The sequence below is a fragment of the Oncorhynchus nerka genome, linkage group LG15, assembly GCF_034236695.1.
Source record: "Oncorhynchus nerka isolate Pitt River linkage group LG15, Oner_Uvic_2.0, whole genome shotgun sequence".
Taxonomy (NCBI): Eukaryota; Metazoa; Chordata; class Actinopteri; order Salmoniformes; family Salmonidae; genus Oncorhynchus; species Oncorhynchus nerka.
In genome coordinates this window covers 45,016,602-45,035,023 of record NC_088410.1, presented here as the reverse complement: position 1 = coordinate 45,035,023, position 18,422 = coordinate 45,016,602, and the positions used below count along the sequence as shown (strand labels likewise).

Here is an 18,422-nt window from a genome sequence, read left to right as displayed (position 1 = left end):
TGAATTGAATGGCCAAAATGATGTAATCTAATTGGCTTACTCCCATCTATACAGGAGAAGAAACATATATAATAATAGGCTACTACACGAAAAGGGCATGATTTGGCCACAGAGGATCATTAGCTTTTAGAAAGTCAACTGTGGATTGTTTTAAATTGTGTAGTTTACAGTTGGAAGGGCCCACAATTTGGGCAGAGGGTGCAGCAAATACCAAATAGATTGTTGAGTTGTGACTGTCGGTGAAAAGCAGAGACTCAGCCAGGCGTATGGCAATATTTAAAAATACAGTTGGGTGAAAACAGTTTGGAAAACAAAATGGCTATAGCCTACATTTCTTCTCAAATGGCAATCTGATTTGGCCTATAGCCTATGTCTACACCAAGCCACTGTGCTGCATTGTCTTTTTTTGCAAAAAGTGATTGAGATATTATTAGACGAGATTATGACCGTCTAATCATCACATTAGGAATGGTAGGCTATCTCACGTAAGTCTACAAATGCGAGGATGCATGGAATGCTGTATTATAAAGGAGATTTAAAAAAAAAAATGTATGGGAAGAATTTGCTTCCCTGAACGTCAAACCCACATGCTACAACTGCTTACAAGCACGTTTCCTCAGCCAGCAGGACTAGTAACGAAAGGCAAAACCACTAGCCTATGTTTTCTACTATCCCCCATAGTAGAAAAGTTCACCTATTCTATTGGTGAACTTGTCGTTCTGTGCGAGAAATAAATAGCCTATCCCAAACAGACTCTGGGACAGTTGTGGGACAATAGATCCCACATTCATACAACCAGTAGGCCTAAACCACATCCCCAAAAACTTTATTGGCTTAATTGTTTTTCACTTGGTTAACTGAAACCCTGCTACATAGAAGCCTAGGCCTGATAAGAGAGGAAGGTTAATCATTGAATAATTATCCAGTTCTGGGGACAGCCTGTCACACATCACATGACGCACAGCCATGATCGTCTGTCTTGCACATCGGCGCACGCACCTCGTTCATGGCACAAGTCAACACAGAGAGCGAGAGGGAGGCTACTAAAAAAGATTGGACTCGTATATATGTTGTCACGATTCCCCACATCTCTCCCGTTGCGTTCGTTTTTATATATATATATATATATATATATATACATTTTATTTTCAAACTTGTTTTTGTTTGGCTAATAGGGGCCGAACCCATCGTATATCACAATGTTTTATGGGTACTTAGTCACGACAGTACAAAGGTTGACATCGCCCAACGCTAAAGGAGAGACAACTGTTTTGTTTAGTCAATGAGTGGAGTAATAGAGTCATTTAGGGCTATTTGCTTTTCTAGCCTGGTTATCATTTTCCTTCATTTGTTATGACCATCGTCTCCATGTTGGTGTGCACATGCTTCAAGTATCATTCCTGACACTGGAGATATGAAGTCTGGACCAAACTATTGGTTTGTGAACAACAATTTGTTTTCTTTTTATCCCCCCAGTCCCCAGCCCTTCCTCAGTTCTAGTTCTAGTTCTTCAACACGTTATCTAGGCATTCTCTATCTCTACTGGTAATATTAGGCTTTCCCTTATTTTCTGAAATATTTGGCTGTTGCCTATTATTGTATAAAAAAAACAGACCTATTCCAGTACAAGCGAGCCATTAATCTCACCCCTCGATGCACTAACCATTTGGCCAGTGGAAAACGCAGCTATCGACGCAGGCCGGGCTCTTAAAAATATGAAGTCAAAGGAAGGAAACATTTACGACTGAATAAAAGGCGGCAGCGATTCCTTTTAATGTCCCCCCCCCCCCCTTGGAGCGGCTATTTCCCCTCCCCTATCTTGGCATGATTTAAAATGGCTATGGCCGCGTTTTACGACAGTCCGTGTTCGGGAGAAGTCGGGAGCAGCGGCGTGTCGCGTGGAGCCGCGAGCCTTCGCAGCGAGCGCTCTGGGTGTCCAAGCCAGTGGAGCTCCATATATGGGCACGGAGAGAGAAAGAGACGAGAAAAGGTAATAGGAGGGTGAATCAAGACACTGGCATTTTCTAACGGCACTACATGAGCGTGAGGCTGCGTTCCATTATGATCCAGTTTGTGGGCCGAACAGCTGACGTTCTGGAGGACTTCGATGAAGTTCACGTCAGGGAAAGCACCGCGTGGGGCCCGAAACGGGTCGGTTTAGTTTGTGCCCAATGTAATAACTCGCCGACTAGGGTGCAATGTTGTTGTTCACGTAAGATAAACGGTAACCAACACAAACATACAAAAGACGGGCACATTCAAACAGTGGCAACAAGTTCCACAGTTCACGCTGAGGCGCCAGGAACCCAGAGCTGGAACTCACTGCAGCTGTTGAGGCGGAAATACTGCTGAATGTGCGGTCGCATAAGTCCTGCTCACATCTAAAATACCCCCATGCATAGATCACACACAAGTACGATGAGATGAAATAAGCCCTCGTAGTTCAGAATATCTGACTGCGCCTTCCTGGACAAATCCTTGGTTAAAGTGGGGTGGAGAGAATCAGTGGGGGAGAGAGAAATGCACAGTGGAAGAGATCCAGACAGAGGGGGGGGGGGGGGATAGCGGGGAGAAAGACAGAGGGGGTAGAAGAGAATGTATGAGAAAGCGAGATGGACAGAGAGGATAGAGGAAGATGGTTAGAGGGGGAGAGGGAAATGAACAGAGCCGGTAAAGGATGAGATAAGAGAACTGATGGGAGGCTTAATGATGCTTCACACTAGCGCTGTGTTCAGTCATTCAGTGTCCAGTCACTGGAAAAAAAACTTGGTTGGCCTTCTTCACTGGTTAAAAATCTTTTGAGTGGTATTAATTTGTACAGTTGGGTGACATCATCGGAAACATTCCAAAGATGAATTTGGTGTCCCACAAGGTTCTGTGCTTGGACCCATATTATTTTCTTTAAACGGGATTTTGATTTGTGCCTCCCTTGTGGCGCAGTGGTGTAAGGCATTGCATCGCAGTGCTAGAGGCGTCACTACAGACCAGAGTTCTAGACCCATGAAGTGGCGCACAATTGGCCCAGCGCCGTCCGGATAAGGGGAGGATATTTTGGCCGGCTGGGATGTCCTTGTCCCATCGTGCTCTAGTGACTCCCTGTGGCGGGCCGGGCACGTGCATGCTGACTTCTGTCACCAGCTGTACGGTGTTTCCGTACGGTGTGTCAAGAAGCAGCGCTGCTTGGCGGGGTCGTGTTTTGGAGGATGCATGGTAGTTGCAGCGATGGGACAAGACTGTAACTAGCAATTTGGATATCATGAAATTGGGAAGAAAATGGGGTTAAAAGTACCCCCCCCCCCAACAACAAAAGCATTTGTGGCCAGAGCCGTGTTCCAGAGGATTCAGTTTTCGGACCATTTGAAGGTGGAAATGTCTTGTAGAGAACTGAGACGGTACCCGATTGTACATGTTGACAGACAAGCATGTCTGTTCCATATGTATGTTGTCATGTGAATATTCTGTAAGGTTACACCGCACCGACTGTGACCTAGGGGTGAGGCTGTTAGGGGCGGGGCGAGTGCAACACCTGTCGTGCACTGCTTGCATTCCTATCTGCAACGGCTCATAACATTTCATCGCTCTGAATGTAACCCCAGTCTGTCTCTAACTCTGTCTCTGATTTAAGAGGTTGCAGTAGGGTAGCGGTGTTGGGGTAGGGCAGTGTCCACTAACCTCTTCTTTACCTCCCCCCCTTCCTCTGGACAGCGGCAACTGGAGCCTTTGATGCTGAGAGAGCCAGCCTTTATACACGCGCGCACACACACACACACACACACACACACACACACCGGTGTGCTCAAAGTCCCGTCTGTCACAACATAATCCCGTTTCCCTCTAAAACACAAGTGTGCATTTCAAAATGTGTATGGAGGATGTCAAGGAGGCCCCTAGCGAGTCAGCTGTCACTCCCTAGTAGAACCAACACTCGTCCCCCAATCAAGCACACACAACACTTATCTTCATGTAACACTGCCCCTCCAGGAATAACGCCTCGGTTTATGATAATGTAGCCTCGGGTTTGTGATAATGTAGTTCTATTCATCATCCTCTTGTCTAGGTATATTCTAAATCATGTTCAGATTTTAGCTCTGGGAGACCAGCTGAGTAGACTGGAGTTGCACAAATTGCACTTTCATCCCCTGATTTGGGTTCAGCTTTTTGAAGGGTAACGTCTTTAAAAAAAAGAACTTGCTCTAGACCTTACTTTGGCAGAGCATCTGCGGAGGGAATGGCACAACGCTTGCTCTCAACTACAGAGATTTACATTGGCATTAAAAACCACTTTCCGAGTTCCTTTTATCGCCCTCGGCCTTGCCAGTCAGCTCTTCTCCTTGCAAAGTTTGCCGTACAAAACATACCCCCCACCGTTAATATTTAATCACAGATCTGATCTACTGACACCGAGTAGGCATTCACTGCCGTTCAACGACTTGAATTGTAAAACCTTTTTTACGATGCATTTTTTAAAATTAAAAGACGTTATGATGATTCACTGGCGGGAATCTCGTCTGTGACTTAATTACCTCAAGTACCTGAAATATAACCCCCTTCCCTCAAGTCATCACCAAACTCTAACTAGTCTAACTAATGGTGTGTTTTCTCCTTATTGTCCAGGGGAATAGTATATTCCACATGCATACGTCCATATTGTCCAGGGGAATAGTATATTCCACATGCATACGTCCATATTGTCCAGGGGAATAGTATATTCCACATGCATACGTCCATATTGTCCAGGGGAATAGTATATTCCACATGCATACGTCCATATTGTCCAGGGGAATAGTATATTCCACATGCATACGTCCATATTGTCCAGGGGAATAGTATATTCCACATGCATACGTCCATATGCAGATTGTGCTTCCGGCTGTGGTTGAGATTTAACCCACGGAAGGGGAGATTAAGTCGGGGGTTGGGGTTTGCCCCCCTCCATTCCCCCTCTACCCACTCAGAGAACCCCGGAGGCAAATCCCTTAGCGTGTTGTCTTAAGGCTCAGACACACTAATAGAGTTTGCTGGCCGAGAGTACTTGGCACCTCTGAACGTAATTTGCGCACCGATTTGACACGTAGAGCCGCTTGGGGGAGAAAAATAAAATGTCTTCAGTCAGCCTGCAGCGGGTGGTCCCTAAGGGTGGTCCCTAAAACCTAGATCCATATGTGCGAGCCTTTAGAGTGCCTGGTAAAGTTAAGAGCTTGAGAGACTTGCCCATTCAATCTATATGAGTGTTATTGTGTGCTAGGCTATTGCTGTGTGTGTATATGAGTGAGAGGGGCATATGCATGTTATACCTGTGGTTATTTAGCCTAGTATTTGGGCTACGGCTATTAGTGGGGTAGGAGCAGGAACGTGCGTCGTGAACCATCACTTCTCCACCTCCCATACTCCTCTGTCTATCTGTCTCTCTCTCTCTCTCTGTGTGTCTGTCTCTCTCTCTCTCTCTGTGTGTCTGTCTCTCTCTGTGTGTCTGTCTCTCTCTGTGTGTCTGTCTCTCTCTGTGTGTCTGTCTCTCTCTCTCTCTCTGTGTGTCTGTCTCTCTCTGTGTGTCTGTCTCTCTCTCTCTCTCTGTGTGTCTGTCTCTCTCTGTGTGTCTGTCTCTCTCTGTGTGTCTGTCTCTCTCTGTGTGTCTGTCTCTCTCTGTGTGTCTGTCTCTCTCTGTGTGTCTGTCTCTCTGTGTGTCTCTCTCTCTCTCTTTGTGTGTCTCTCTCTCTCTGTGTGTGTCTGTCTCTCTCATTTCAGTTCAATTCAAGGGGCTTTATTGGCATGGGAAACGTATGTTAACATTGCCAAAGCAAGTGAAGTAGATAATATACAAAGTGATATCTCTCACTCTCAATTAAATTTGCTTTATTGGCATGACGTAACAATGTACATATTGCCAAAGCTTATTTTGGATATTTACAATATAAAAATGAGAATCAAAATTGTCAACGGGACAACAGTAACAACAATAACCAAGGGTCAAAATAACCATACATTCAACAATAAGTATACAGTAGAGGACATGTGCAGGTTGATTGGTCTGTCAGACAGGTTGATGTGCAGGTTGATTGGTCTGTCAGACAGGTTGATGTGCAGGTTGATTGGTCTGTCAGACAGGTTGATGTGCAGGTTGATTGGTCTGTCAGACAGGTTGATGTGCAGGTTGATTGGTCTGTCAGACAGGTTGATGTGCAGGTTGATTGGTCTGTCAGACAGGTTGATGTGTAGGTTGATTGGTCTGTCAGACAGGTTGATGTGCAGGTTGATTGGTCTGTCAGACAGGTTGATGTGCAGGTTGATTGGTCTGTCAGACAGGTTGATGTGCAGGTTGATTGGTCTGTCAGACAGGTTGATGTGCAGGTTGATTGGTCTGTCAGACAGGTTGATGTGCAGGTTGATTGGTCTGTCAGACAGGTTGATGTGCAGGTTGATTGGTCTGTCAACTTATGTCAGGCAGCAATGTAGTGCGCTGCCAACCCACAGCTCTCTGCGTCCTCCCCAAACAGGATAGGTAGCCTAATCTCATCAGAGAGGTCTTTGAAACCTTGAATAAGGGTTTCAAATTTGAGGAAATGACACTCTCTAATTGTTTTATATTTTTTGACATTTTGTCAGGAAATACAGCTCCGTCTCAGGTTCTGCTGTTGTGCAGTGGTTGCACAGCCTTTCCTCTCCGGTCTCTCTCTCTGTCTCCCTCTCTCTCTGTCTGTCTCTCTCTGTCATCCCCCCACTCACATCTTCCTGCTGCAGCATCTGTCCAGCGACACTTGGTTTTCCTGCAATCAAATGTACAATTTTTTTTTAAATTGATTTTTTTACATCAGCAGTTGTCACAAAGTGCTTATGCAGATACTCAGCCTAAAACCCCCAGAGAGCAATGCAGAGGTAGAAGCACCGCCGGCCCACGTGACCCACGTAACAAAATGCAGCGAGGAGAGAATTTGAGGTTTACGCGCGGAGTCAGACGCGCGTGTTTTTCCTGCTCTCCCCCGCTAGCGGCGAGGGCTATAATTGATATGCCACCAGCAATAAATCAGCCGGCCACCGGGGCCAAGCTGGACGCCATTATCTGGACGCACAGGTATAGCGTCGAGGGGCTGTGTGCGACTGGCTGCCTGGCTACTTTGCACAGGCGAGCGAGAGCGGATTTATGAATTCTGTTTGGTTTAGTCCCCATGCCCCCCTCTTCATATTATTCTGGGGGTCACACACACACACACACACACACGTACCAGTCAGTATCATTTCCTCAGATCCCCCTCCGCCGCTAAGCCCAAACACTGTTAACCCAAATAAACAAACTGAAAACCAATCAATCACTGTACTGTTTTTGCCTTTTCTATATTGACTTGATTGCGATAACAGCGCAGGCCGAGATGTCACTCTAGGTTCTCAACCAGCGGGTTAAAAAGTGAGACTCGCAAAAGTCCCAATTGATTGGCACGTTTTCCTGATCTTCCCCCAATATGGTGCTCGGCCTTGTTCTACAGCCTTTTCATTTCGACACGGCAGAGGAAATTGAAACTGAAGAGGTAAAAAAAAAAATGAAGGGAGGGAAAATTGAAAAACGACAGAGGAAATCTGTACGAACCTGGAAGTGCTGGCAGATTCTTTATCGGGGAGAGATTGTGACAATTTCCTCATCTGTCAAGCATTCCATCAAGACCCGGGGGAGATGAGTGGAATACATTTTTTTTGTGTCCATTATCACCTTGCTCTCCTCTCTCTCATCTCCAGCTAACTCGGCGATGGGGCCATAGGCTTCAGCCGGACATGCCTTTTCCCCAGCCAACCCCTAGAACTCTTATAGAATTAGCCTTTGTGAGTGAGCTGCCTTGTTTTTGTGTTGCGATAGCTGGCATTGGACACTGACGGTCTACCGTGACAGCGTTTCCCTTATTACTCGGGTAGATTTCAACCGGCCAGGGACCCGGGCACTTGCAATTTGTTGCTCCACTCACACTCTGTTACGTCAAGTCATGTCGGCTGAAAATGAAGAGGAATTACTCTTTTTCTCTCGCTCTCTCTTCCGCTCGTTCGTTCACGGGAATGACAAACGAAAATGAGCTCGCCGCCACGCTTTAAATTGACACCTGCTCTCGGTGCAAGAAATTATATATATTTTTTTCTAGGATGACTTCTCACTTTATTGCGCCTGCTTATGTTGGAGAGGCTTCGACACAGGCAGGAGTTTAATTAGGAGATGCACAACCATATGGTGCCGTGTGCATTTATTGAACCTAGGTTTTCTCTAGGCCACGTTAGGATTTCCCACGTCCTTATTTAAATGCAGGTGGCGCCGCGATTTCAAATGCCAGCGCATTTTTCACCTGCGTTGTGGCCTCTCCAGATGTTCTCCTTTTTTATATCTCCTTTATCGCTCGCCCCTTTTTTTCTCTCTCGCCCTCTGTCCCTCTCTCTCTCTCGCCCTCTGTCCCTCTCTCTCTCTCGCCCTCTGTCCCTCTCTCTCTCTCGCCCTCTGTCCCTCTCTCTCTCTCGCCCTCTGTCCCTCTCTCTCTCTCGCCCTCTGTCCCTCTCTCTCTCTCGCCCTCTGTCCCTCTCTCTCTCGCCCTCTGTCCCTCTCTCTCTCGCCCTCTGTCCCTCTCTCTCGCCCTCTCTCTCTCTCTCGCCCTCTGTCCCTCTCTCTCGCCCTCTGTCCCTCTCTCTCGCCCTCTCTCTCTCTCTCTCTCTCGCCCTCTGTCTCTCTCTCGCCCTCTGTCTCTCTCTCGCCCTCTGTCCCTCTCTCTCTCTCTCTCTCTCGCCCTCTGTCCCTCTCTGTCTCTCTCTCTCTCCCTCTGTCCCTCTCTGTCTCTCTCTCTCGCCCTCTGTCCCTCTCTGTCTCTCTCTCTCGCCCTCTGTCCCTCTCTCTCTCTCTCTCGCCCTCTCTCGCCCTCTGTCCCTCTCTCTCTCTCTCTCGCCCCCCTCTCGCCCCCCCCTCTCTCTCTCCCCCCCTCTCTCTCTCTCTCTCTCTCTCACTCGCCCCCCCCCTCTCTCTCTCACTCGCCCCCCCTCTCTCTCTCTCACTCGCCCCCCCTCTCTCTCTCTCACTTTCCCCCTCGCTCTCTCGCTGTCTCTCTTGCCCTCACTCTCGCCCTCTGTCCCTCTCTCGCCCTCTGTCTCTCTCTCTCGCCCTCTGTCCCTCTCTCGCCCTCTGTCCCTCTCTCTCTCTCTCGCCCTCTGTCCCTCTCTCTCTCTGTCCCTCTCTCTCTCTCTCGCCCTCTGTCCCTCTCTCTCTCTCTCTCTCGCCCTCTGTCCCTCTCTCTCTCTCTCGCCCTCTCTCTCTCTCTCGCCCTCTGTCCCTCTCTCTCTCTCTCTCGCCCTCTGTCCCTCTCTCTCTCTCTCTCGCCCTCTGTCCCTCTCTCTCTCTCTCTCGCCCTCTGTCCCTCTCTCTCTCTCTCTCTCGCCCTCTGTCCCTCTCTCTCTCTCTCTCGCCCTCTGTCCCTCTCTCTCTCTCTCTCGCCCTCTGTCCCTCTCTCTTGCCCTCTGTCCCTCTCTCTCTCTCTCTCTCGCCCTCTGTCCTTCTCTCTCGCTCTCTCTCGCCCTCTGTCCTTCTCTCTCGCTCTCTCTCGCCCTCTGTCCCTCTCTCTCTCTCTCTCTCGCCCTCTGTCCCTCTCTCTCTCTCTCTCGCCCTCTGTCTCTCTCTCTCTCTCGCCCTCTGTCTCTCTCTCTCTCTCGCCCTCTGTCTCTCTCTCTCTCTCGCCCTCTGTCCCTCTCTCTCGCCCTCTGTCCCTCTCTCTCGCCCTCTGTCCCTCTCTCTCTCTCTCGCCCTCTGTCCCTCTCTCTCTCTCTCGCCCTCTCTCGCCCTCTGTCCCTCTCTCTCTCTCGCCCTCTGTCTCTCTCTCTCTCGCCCTCTGTCCTCTCTCTCTCTCTCTCGCCCTCTCTCGCCCTCTGTCTCTCTCTCTCTCGCCCTCTCTCGCCCTCTGTCCCTCTCTCTCTCGCCCTCTCTCGCCCCTCTCTCTCTCTCTCTCGCCCCCCCCTCTCTCTCTCTCACTCGCCCCCTCTCTCTCTCTCACTCGCCCCCTCTCTCTCTCACTTTCCCCCTCGCTCTCTCGCTGTCTCTCTTGCCCTCACTCTCGCCCTCTGTCCCTCTCTCTCTCTTTCGCCCTCTGTCCCTCTCTCTCTCTTTCGCCCTCTGTCCCTCTCTCTCTCTCTCGCCCTCTGTCCCTCTCTCTCTCTCGCCCTCTGTCCCTCTCTCTCTCTCGCCCTCTGTCCCTCTCTCTCTCTCGCCCTCTCTCTCTCTCTCTCTCTCTCGCCCTCTCTCTCTCTCTCGCCCTCTGTCCCTCTCTCTCGCCCTCTGTCCCTCTCTCTCTCTCGCCCTCTGTCCCTCTCTCTCTCTCGCCCTCTGTCCCTCTCTCTCTCTCGCCCTCTGTCCCTCTCTCTCTCTCGCCCCCCTCTCTCTCTCTCTCTCTCTCTCTCTCCCCACCCCCTCTCTCTCTCTCTCTCTCGCCCACCCCCTCTCTCTCTCTCTCTCTCGCCCACCCCCTCTCTCTCTCGCCCGCTAGCCCACCCCTCTCTCTCTCACCCACCCCTCTCTCTCTCTCACTCCCCCCCTCTCTCTCTCTCTCTCGCCCCCTCACTCTCTCTCGCCCCCTCACTCTCTCTCGCCCCCCTCACTCTCTCTCGCCCCCTCTCTCTCTCTCTCTCTCACTAGCCTCCCCCTCTCTCTCTCTCTCTCTCTCTCTCCCCCTCTCTCTCTCGCTCTCTCTCTCACTCGCCCCCCTCTCCCTCTCTCTCACTCGCCCCCCTCCCTCCCTCTCTCACTCGCCCCCCCCCCTCCCTCTCTCACTCGCCCCCCCTCCCTCTCTCACTCGCCCCCCTCCCTCTCTCACTCGCCCCCCTCCCTCTCTCACTCACCCCCCCTCTCTCACTCGCCCCCTCCCTCTCTCACTCGCCCCCTCTCTCTCTCTCGCCCCCTCTCACTCGCCCCCTCTCACTCGCCCCCCTCTCTCTCTCTCTCACTCGCCCCCTCTCTCTCTCTCTCGCCCCCCCTCTCTCTCTCGCCCCCCTCTCTCTCGCCCCCTCTCTCTCTCTCTCGCCCCCTCTCTCTCTCTCTCTCACTCGCCCCTCTCTCTCTCTCTCGCCCCCCTCTCTCTCTCGCCCCCCTCTCTCTCTCGCCCCCTCTCTCTCGCCCCCTCTCTCTCTCTCTCGCCCCCCTCTCTCTCTCTCTCGCCCCCCTCTCTCTCTCTCTCGCCCCCTCTCTCTCTCTCTCTCGCCCCCTCTCTCTCTCTCTCGCCCCCCTCTCTCTCTCTCTCGCCCCCCTCTCTCTCTCTCGCCCCCCCTCTCTCTCTCTCGCCCCCTCTCTCTCTCTCGCCCCCCCCTCTCTCTCTCGCCCCCTCTCTCTCTCGCCCCCTCTCTCTCTCTCTCTCGCCCCCCTCTCTCTCTCTCTCCCCTCTCTCTCTCTCGCCCCCCTCTCTCTCTCTCGCACCCCTCTCTCTCTCTCTCGCCCCCCTCTCTCTCTCTCTCGCCCCCCCTCTCTCTCTCTCTCGCCCCCTCTCTCTCTCTCTCGCCCCCTCTCTCTCTCTCTCGCCCCCTCTCTCTCTCTCTCGCCCCCTCTCTCTCTCTCTCTCTCTCTCTCTCGCCCCGCTCTCTCGCCCCCTCTCTCTCTCTCGCCCCCCTCTCTCTCTCTCTCGCCCCCTCTCGCTCTCTCGCCCCCCCTCTCTCTCTCTCGCCCCCCTCTCTCTCTCTCGCCCCCCCTCTCTCTCTCTCCCTCCCCCTCTCTCTCTCTCTCGCCCCCTCTCTCTCTCTCTCGCCCCCCCTCTCTCTCTCTCTCCCCCCCCCTCTCTCTCTCTCTCTCCCCCCTCTCTCTCTCTCTCTCGCCCCTCTCTCTCTCTCGCCCCCCCTCTCTCTCTCGCCCCCTCTCTCTCTCTCGCCCCCCTCTCTCTCTCTCGCCCCCTCTCTCTCTCGCCCCCCCTCTCTCTCTCTCGCCCCCTCTCTCTCTCGCCCCCCCTCTCTCTCTCTCGCCCCCCTCTCTCTCTCTCGCCCCCTCTCTCTCTCTCGCCCCCCCTCTCTCTCTCTCTCTCCCCTTCTCTCTCTCTCTCTCGCCCCCCCCTCTCTCTCTCTCTCGCCCCCTCTCTCTCTCGTCCCCTCTCGCACTCTCGTCCCCTCTCGCACTCTCGTCCCCTCTCGCACTCTCGTCCCGTCTCGCACTCTCGTCCCGTCTCTCTCGACTCCTCTCTCTCGCCCCCGCTCTCTCACTCTCGCCCCGCTCTCTCGCCCCTCTCTCTTTCTCTCTCTCGCCCCCGCACTCTCGCCCCCGCTCTCTCGCCCCTCTCACTTTCTCTCTCTCGCCCCCTCACTCTCACTCTCTCGTTCCACAGCATATTCATCTTGTCCAGGCTTTCATTTGTGGAAATTGGATGACACAAACTCCCCTGAACCTCGCTGCTACCAGAGCTATGGTTTGCAATTCCACCGGCTAGCTTTTAGGGCTGTCTGATTGTGTGCATTTTTCCAAACCAAAACACTTTCCCCCTAAATCTCCCTCCAATGCGCACACATGGACACAGTCATTTGTTAACTGACCGTACTACCTCCATGCCTTCTTGGGGACTAATTGACACACAGGCCAACACCTGAAATCACTCTCCGGAGGAAAACCCAAGATAAGGGAGGAAAGAATTTACTTATTATTCCTTCCCTCTTTCACTTCATTTTTAGATTTTTGTTATATCTCATGTTTTTGTTCCCCCCCACGGCTTTCGTCCCTCCCTCCCTCCCTCACTGCTCTTCGTCCCTCCCTCCATCGTCTCTCCCAATTCGGTTCGGTCATAAAATAACCCTCTGCAGACACTTTCATAGTCTAGGTGAAATTAAGCCGGGCCTCAGAGTTGCCGCACACATTTTGCGTAATCAGCATTTACAGGAAAACTAATGTCCCGGTATCGCCGGAACATGATTGGTCTGTCAAGCAGCGCTGAGATGGGCCAACTCAAACTCTCTGCTATCATTGGCACTAGAAGTCACCCACAAGGGAAAAAAGTATTTTTCCATTACTTTCACCTCCCCGTCAATCAATCCCCCATCCCTCCTCTCCCATCAAACCCCCATCCCTCCTCTCCCATCAAACCCCCATCCCTCCTCTCCCATCAAACCTCCCCATCCCTCCTCTCCCATCAAACCCCCTCCCCATCCCTCCTCTCCCATCAACCCCCCCCGTCCCTCCTCTCCCATCAACCCCCCGTCCCTCCTCTCCCATCAAACCTCCCCATCCCTCCTCTCCCATCAAACCCCCCACCCCGTCCCTCCTCTCCCATCAAACCCCCACCCCGTCCCTCCTCTCCCATCAAACCCCCACCCCGTCCCTCCTCTCCCATCAAACCCCCACCCCGTCCCTCCTCTCCCATCAACCCCCCCCCCCCGTCCCTCCTCTCCCATCAAACCCCCCCCGTCCCTCCTCTCCCATCAAACCCCACCCCCTTCCCTCCTCTCCCATCAAACCCCACCCCCGTCCCTCCTCTCCCATCAATCCCCACCCCCGTCCCTCCCCTCTCCCATCAATCCCCACCCCCGTCCCTCCTCTCCCATCAACCACCCCCAATCCATCCGTGCCAAGGAAATCCAACTCTCAGAAGGTATGGAAGCCGAGGGGGTGCTGGCACATGTGTCACTTAATTTAGAAGAATTAAAAATCCAGTCAATCCCACTCCCACACTGGGAATAGCCAAATGGGCCCCGGGAACTTTGGTTCAGACAATTAGAGGTTGTTTTGGTTTGGATGGAAGCAGATATTTAGGGGCTCCTGAGTGGCGCAGCGGTGTAAGGCACTGGTTTGATTCCAGGCTGTATCACAACTGGTTGTGATTGGGAGGCCCCATAGTGCTGCGCACAACTTGCCCAGAGTCATCTGGGTTTGGCCGGGGTAGGACGTTATTGTAAATAACAATGTGTTCTTAACCGACTTGCCTAGTTAAATAAAGGTTAAATAAATAATCCTATTTTTTTGCATTTAACTGCTGGGAGTGGATGACTGGGTTGGGTGGGCGAGATGGCGAGAGAAGCTTTGGCTGGAGTGGAAATGGGAATTGTATTGTTGGAACCGCAACAACAATGACAACAACAACAGCAATTCATCTCTCTGAGACGTGTGCAGTATACTTTTGTCTCGATCCATCTCATTCTTTAATTTCCCTTTTTTTTCTAGCTTGTATTGTTCTCAACATTCCCGATGGAGCATAATGACCATGAATCATCTTTTTTTTTTACTCAACCTCCCTCGGGGTAGCAAACATGTTTTGGCCATCAGAGAGCTGCGGCGCTGCCACAGAGTAACTGAGAACCATGCCTTGGTGCTATTGACAGAATAAGGGCCTAATTAGGAGAAGAGGGGGATGCTGGGTAGTTTGCTGATACTGCATGCAGTGGGGAGGCCTGGGAGGGAGCAGACCTTGATACAAATTGCGTGGCGTCCATAGAAGTGTGCCACCTCCGGGGATTTTCTCAGCAGACCTTCTCTAAACCCCTCACTATACCGTTGAACGTGTGAAATATTAGCATGCCGGGTGTTGTGTGTCTCTAACTCATCGCAGTGTGACTCGCTTTATTGTACCGTGCGTTGTGTAATACGCCCGAAGCTCTCGCTAGCTGTCTCCCTTCACAATTGTGTAGTCACGGATATGCCCTACAGGCCTGAGTTTGTGTAATTTATTCATCTGGGGTGGTTGAATGTCGTCTTGACTTTTGTCTTAACTTGGCAGCGTATCTCGTGTGCTTTCAGGTTCCCAGGCTGATGCATAATCAATAGGTAATGTTCCATCGCGTCTCATAATGTGTTTTTTTTTTTTTTTTTTTTTGCCTTGCAGGGCTCCTACAAATGCCGCTGTGGATGATGCTCTGGATGACAGCTCCGAACGCAGAGAAAAGGACACCGGATCAATAGGAGCTCCCCCCCCTTCCCTTGGCCAGTCCATTCTCCTTCCAGGGGAATATAGCTAAACACAAACAGAGCCGGACTAGGTGCTGGAGTGAACCCACCTCCCCCATCCCTTCCCCCAGCCTTGCCTCCCGCAAGTCCCAGATATGTGGCCCTTACAGAGGTCACTCGCTGCCCCTCGTCTGGGGAACCTGCTCCTTCTCATGGTGCTGGTCCTCTTGGTAGGCCCATCCCAAACAGGAGGCCAACCCCAGACCTTCAAAACCTTCTACCCGCCCGATTTGGGACTGACACACCTGGCCATTCACAACAAGACGGGCGAGGTCTACGTCGGCTCGGTCAACTGGATCTTCAAGCTCTCCAGCAACCTCACCAAGCTGCGTAGCCACATGACTGGTCCCGTGGTGGACAATGAGAAGTGCTACCCCCCGCCCAGCGTCCAGTCCTGCCCCCACGACCTGGCCCAGACCAGCAATGTCAACAAGCTGCTGCTCATTGACTACGCCCAGAACCGGCTCATCGCCTGCGGGAGCACCTCCCAGGGCATCTGCCAGTTTTTAAGGCTGGACGACCTGTTCAAGCTAGGCGAGCCACACCACCGTAAGGAGCACTACCTGTCCAGCGTGGCCGAGTCTGGCACCATGTCCGGGGTCATCATCACCTCCCCGCATGGCCCCGCCAGCAAGCTCTTCATCGGCACGCCCATTGACGGCAAGTCTGAGTACTTCCCCACACTCTCCAGCCGCAAGCTGATGGCCAATGAGGAGAACGCCGACATGTTCAGCTTCGTCTACCAGGACGAGTTTGTCTCCTCGCAGCTCAAGATCCCTTCGGACACCCTCAGCAAATTCCCCGCCTTCGACATCTATTACATCTACAGCTTCAGCAGCGAGCAGTTTGTCTACTACCTGACCATGCAGCTGGACACTCAGCTCACCTCGCCAGACGCCTCCGGCGAACAGTTCTTCACATCCAAGATCGTCCGTCTCTGCGTGGACGACCCCAAGTTCTACTCGTACGTGGAGTTCCCCATTGGCTGCACCAAGGATGGTGTGGAGTACCGCCTCATCCAGGACGCTTACCTCAGCCGGCCCGGGAAGCAGTTGGCTGACTCTTTAAGCATTTCCGAAGACGAGGACATCCTATTCACGGTCTTCTCCCAAGGCCAGAAAAACAGGGCCAGACCACCCAAGGAGTCGGCCCTGTGCCTGTTCACACTGCGCCGCATCAAGGAGAAGATCAAGGAGCGCATCCAGTCCTGCTACAGGGGAGAGGGAAGGCTGTCGCTGCCCTGGTTGCTCAACAAGGAGCTGGCCTGCATCAACTCGGTGAGTCCCTGCGACCCTCGTAGTGCCACTGACCTCTATCGGATTCTCCGATTCAATTTACTGCCCTTCAATTCTGATATGTCCCTCACATTAAATTCACTTTGATTCTTATTATTTGCCATGCTCTTTTCAGAGAGCATTGAACAAAAGGCCTAAGCTCTGTAATGGCTGACCTTGTGGTCTCACTGGAGATCTGTCAAACTTGAGGAGACCGTAGTTACAACCACCCTGCAATTATCAGGGTTTCGATTCAGACAGTGGTGATGAATACATGGGCCTTCCTCAACACGCCTCTGCCATGATGCTGGCATTTAGCTTTAGTCCCCTTCCACCACTTCTCCCTGGGGCCATCTGTAGGCCAGTCGTAATTAGAGAGGAAGTGCTGAGGCGTCGTGACTCTGAGCCCGGTTCCCACTCTCTTCCTGGAACCACTGAGTGCTTTGATTTAGTCCAACGGAGATATCATTAGCCCAGTCCCCAGGATTTGTGAAATGTCACTCAAATGACACACACACACACACACACACAAATTCATTGAGAGAGGGTTTGATCACATGCTGTCTGCAGTACTCGGCCCCTCGGGGAGGACACGAGGCTTGGCTGGGGTTCTCCTACTGATCTACGGTGCATGGCCGCGCATTGCTTTCGAGAGCACACACCCCGCTCCAGGCCGAGATAAACAGGCCTCAGTCCACATCTCCGTCGCCCTCTTTAGCCTCCTCGCTTCTCGCTCCCCTTCTCTCTTATCCCTTCTTCTTCTCTTCCTCTTCCTCCTTCTCTCTTCCCAACAGTCATCCCGCTTTCTCGCCCTCTCCCCGTTCTTTCTCGCTCCCCCTCTATATATCCATCTATAGTCGACTTCTACTTCTTATTTTCTTTGTCACTCGCTCACTCACTTACTCAGCCTGTTAGCTGGCGTTCTCAACCTCCCTCCCTCCCGCTCTCTCCTTCTTCCTCTTTCATTCGTTCTTTCCCTCTTTTTTTGTGCTCTCTTTCTTCCCCCCCTTTCTTAGTCTCTACCACTCTAATGATTAGTTCTTTTGATATAGCATTCTTATTAAACAGCGGTACAGCCCAGCTTGGTGACAGGTGCTACGTGCTAATGAAGGCCCATCTCCAGCTGTACGTCATACACATAATGGACTATGAATGAGTACAGCAGGAGCAACAGCAGGTGCTTGAAAGAAAGGGATGTAAAGATTGGGAAAGGAGGCTGCCGAAAAGCCTGGCAGAGTCGCGCCGTCTGTCGTTTCTAAACCTAGAGAGGGAGAGCGAAAAAAAGAGAGGGATTTGTGAATGGCCCAGTTGAGGCACTCAGGGGTCACCTCGCTCCTCCTCAGCTGTAGTTGATTGCCTGTCGTCGTGTTGGCCCTTTTCTTTCTCAACTCCTCTTCTCCCCGTGAGTGTTTAATTTGACCGTTTTGGAAATGGGCTCTGGTTCTCCGCGTGCAAATGTGTCCTCACAAGTAGCGTTTTACACAGGATAACTTTTTTTCCAAAGCCAGTTAAAATGTGATCTTCTCTCAAGTAACACCCCGCAATCTGCTTAGTCAGCCAGTCGGTCGCAAACCATTCCACACTGACTCATCCTGGATTCCCGCTTTTTAAGCCCACTCGTTGCCACAGCTCCCCGGCTCTGGTGGGAATGGTGATGTAAGAGCTGCTGTGTTCAGCCGATTGGCTGGCCCTTGATCCTGTGGCGATGCCAGGTCAGGCTTGAGGACTCATTGAGTAGAAGTAATCCTGTAAGCACAGGTCTTGGAACAGCGTTCCCCTCCCCCACTCTCTTAACCTTAACCTTTGAAAACTGACCTTAGATCAGTGTCTGGGGGTGATTTTGGCTCATTGCTCCGTGAGGGGCTAGATGAGGTCAGCAGTTGACCCTGGTGTAGAGCGGCTGGGAGGCGAGGCGGATTGAGGCAGGCCATTGGCCAGCTGAAGGGTGCAACCTATCATGATGAATGGTCTCCCGTACTGTCAGCTCCCCTCATTACCCCTGTAAATGGTCTGTGACTGTGTGTGGGTCTGTGTGTGTGTGTGTGGAAAGCTCACATAGGTTCACTGTTGTAGATATTTATTATGTAATTTTGTTCTTTATATTGTACACACACACACACACACACGTCTATCTGAAGCGACCTCGGGCAGTGGCGGTGTTCTCAGGCCCTCATCTCATCTGTCTGGGGTTTATTAGTGATGCTATGACCTTCCACCACTCTGGGAGTAGATCCATAGAAACC

At 51.9% G+C, this 18,422-nt stretch overlaps 1 protein-coding gene across 1 annotated transcript in view; it reads left to right on the top strand.

Annotated features, from left to right (window-relative positions):
* LOC115142772 (plexin-A1-like) overlaps positions 1 to 18,422 on the top strand; it is a 275,942-nt gene that overhangs the window by 33,122 nt on the left and 224,398 nt on the right. The window contains 1 exon segment of the mRNA XM_029682496.2: positions 14,784 to 16,182. Within this exon segment, the coding sequence (XP_029538356.2) occupies positions 15,001 to 16,182 (1,182 nt within the window). The 5' untranslated portion in view covers positions 14,784 to 15,000.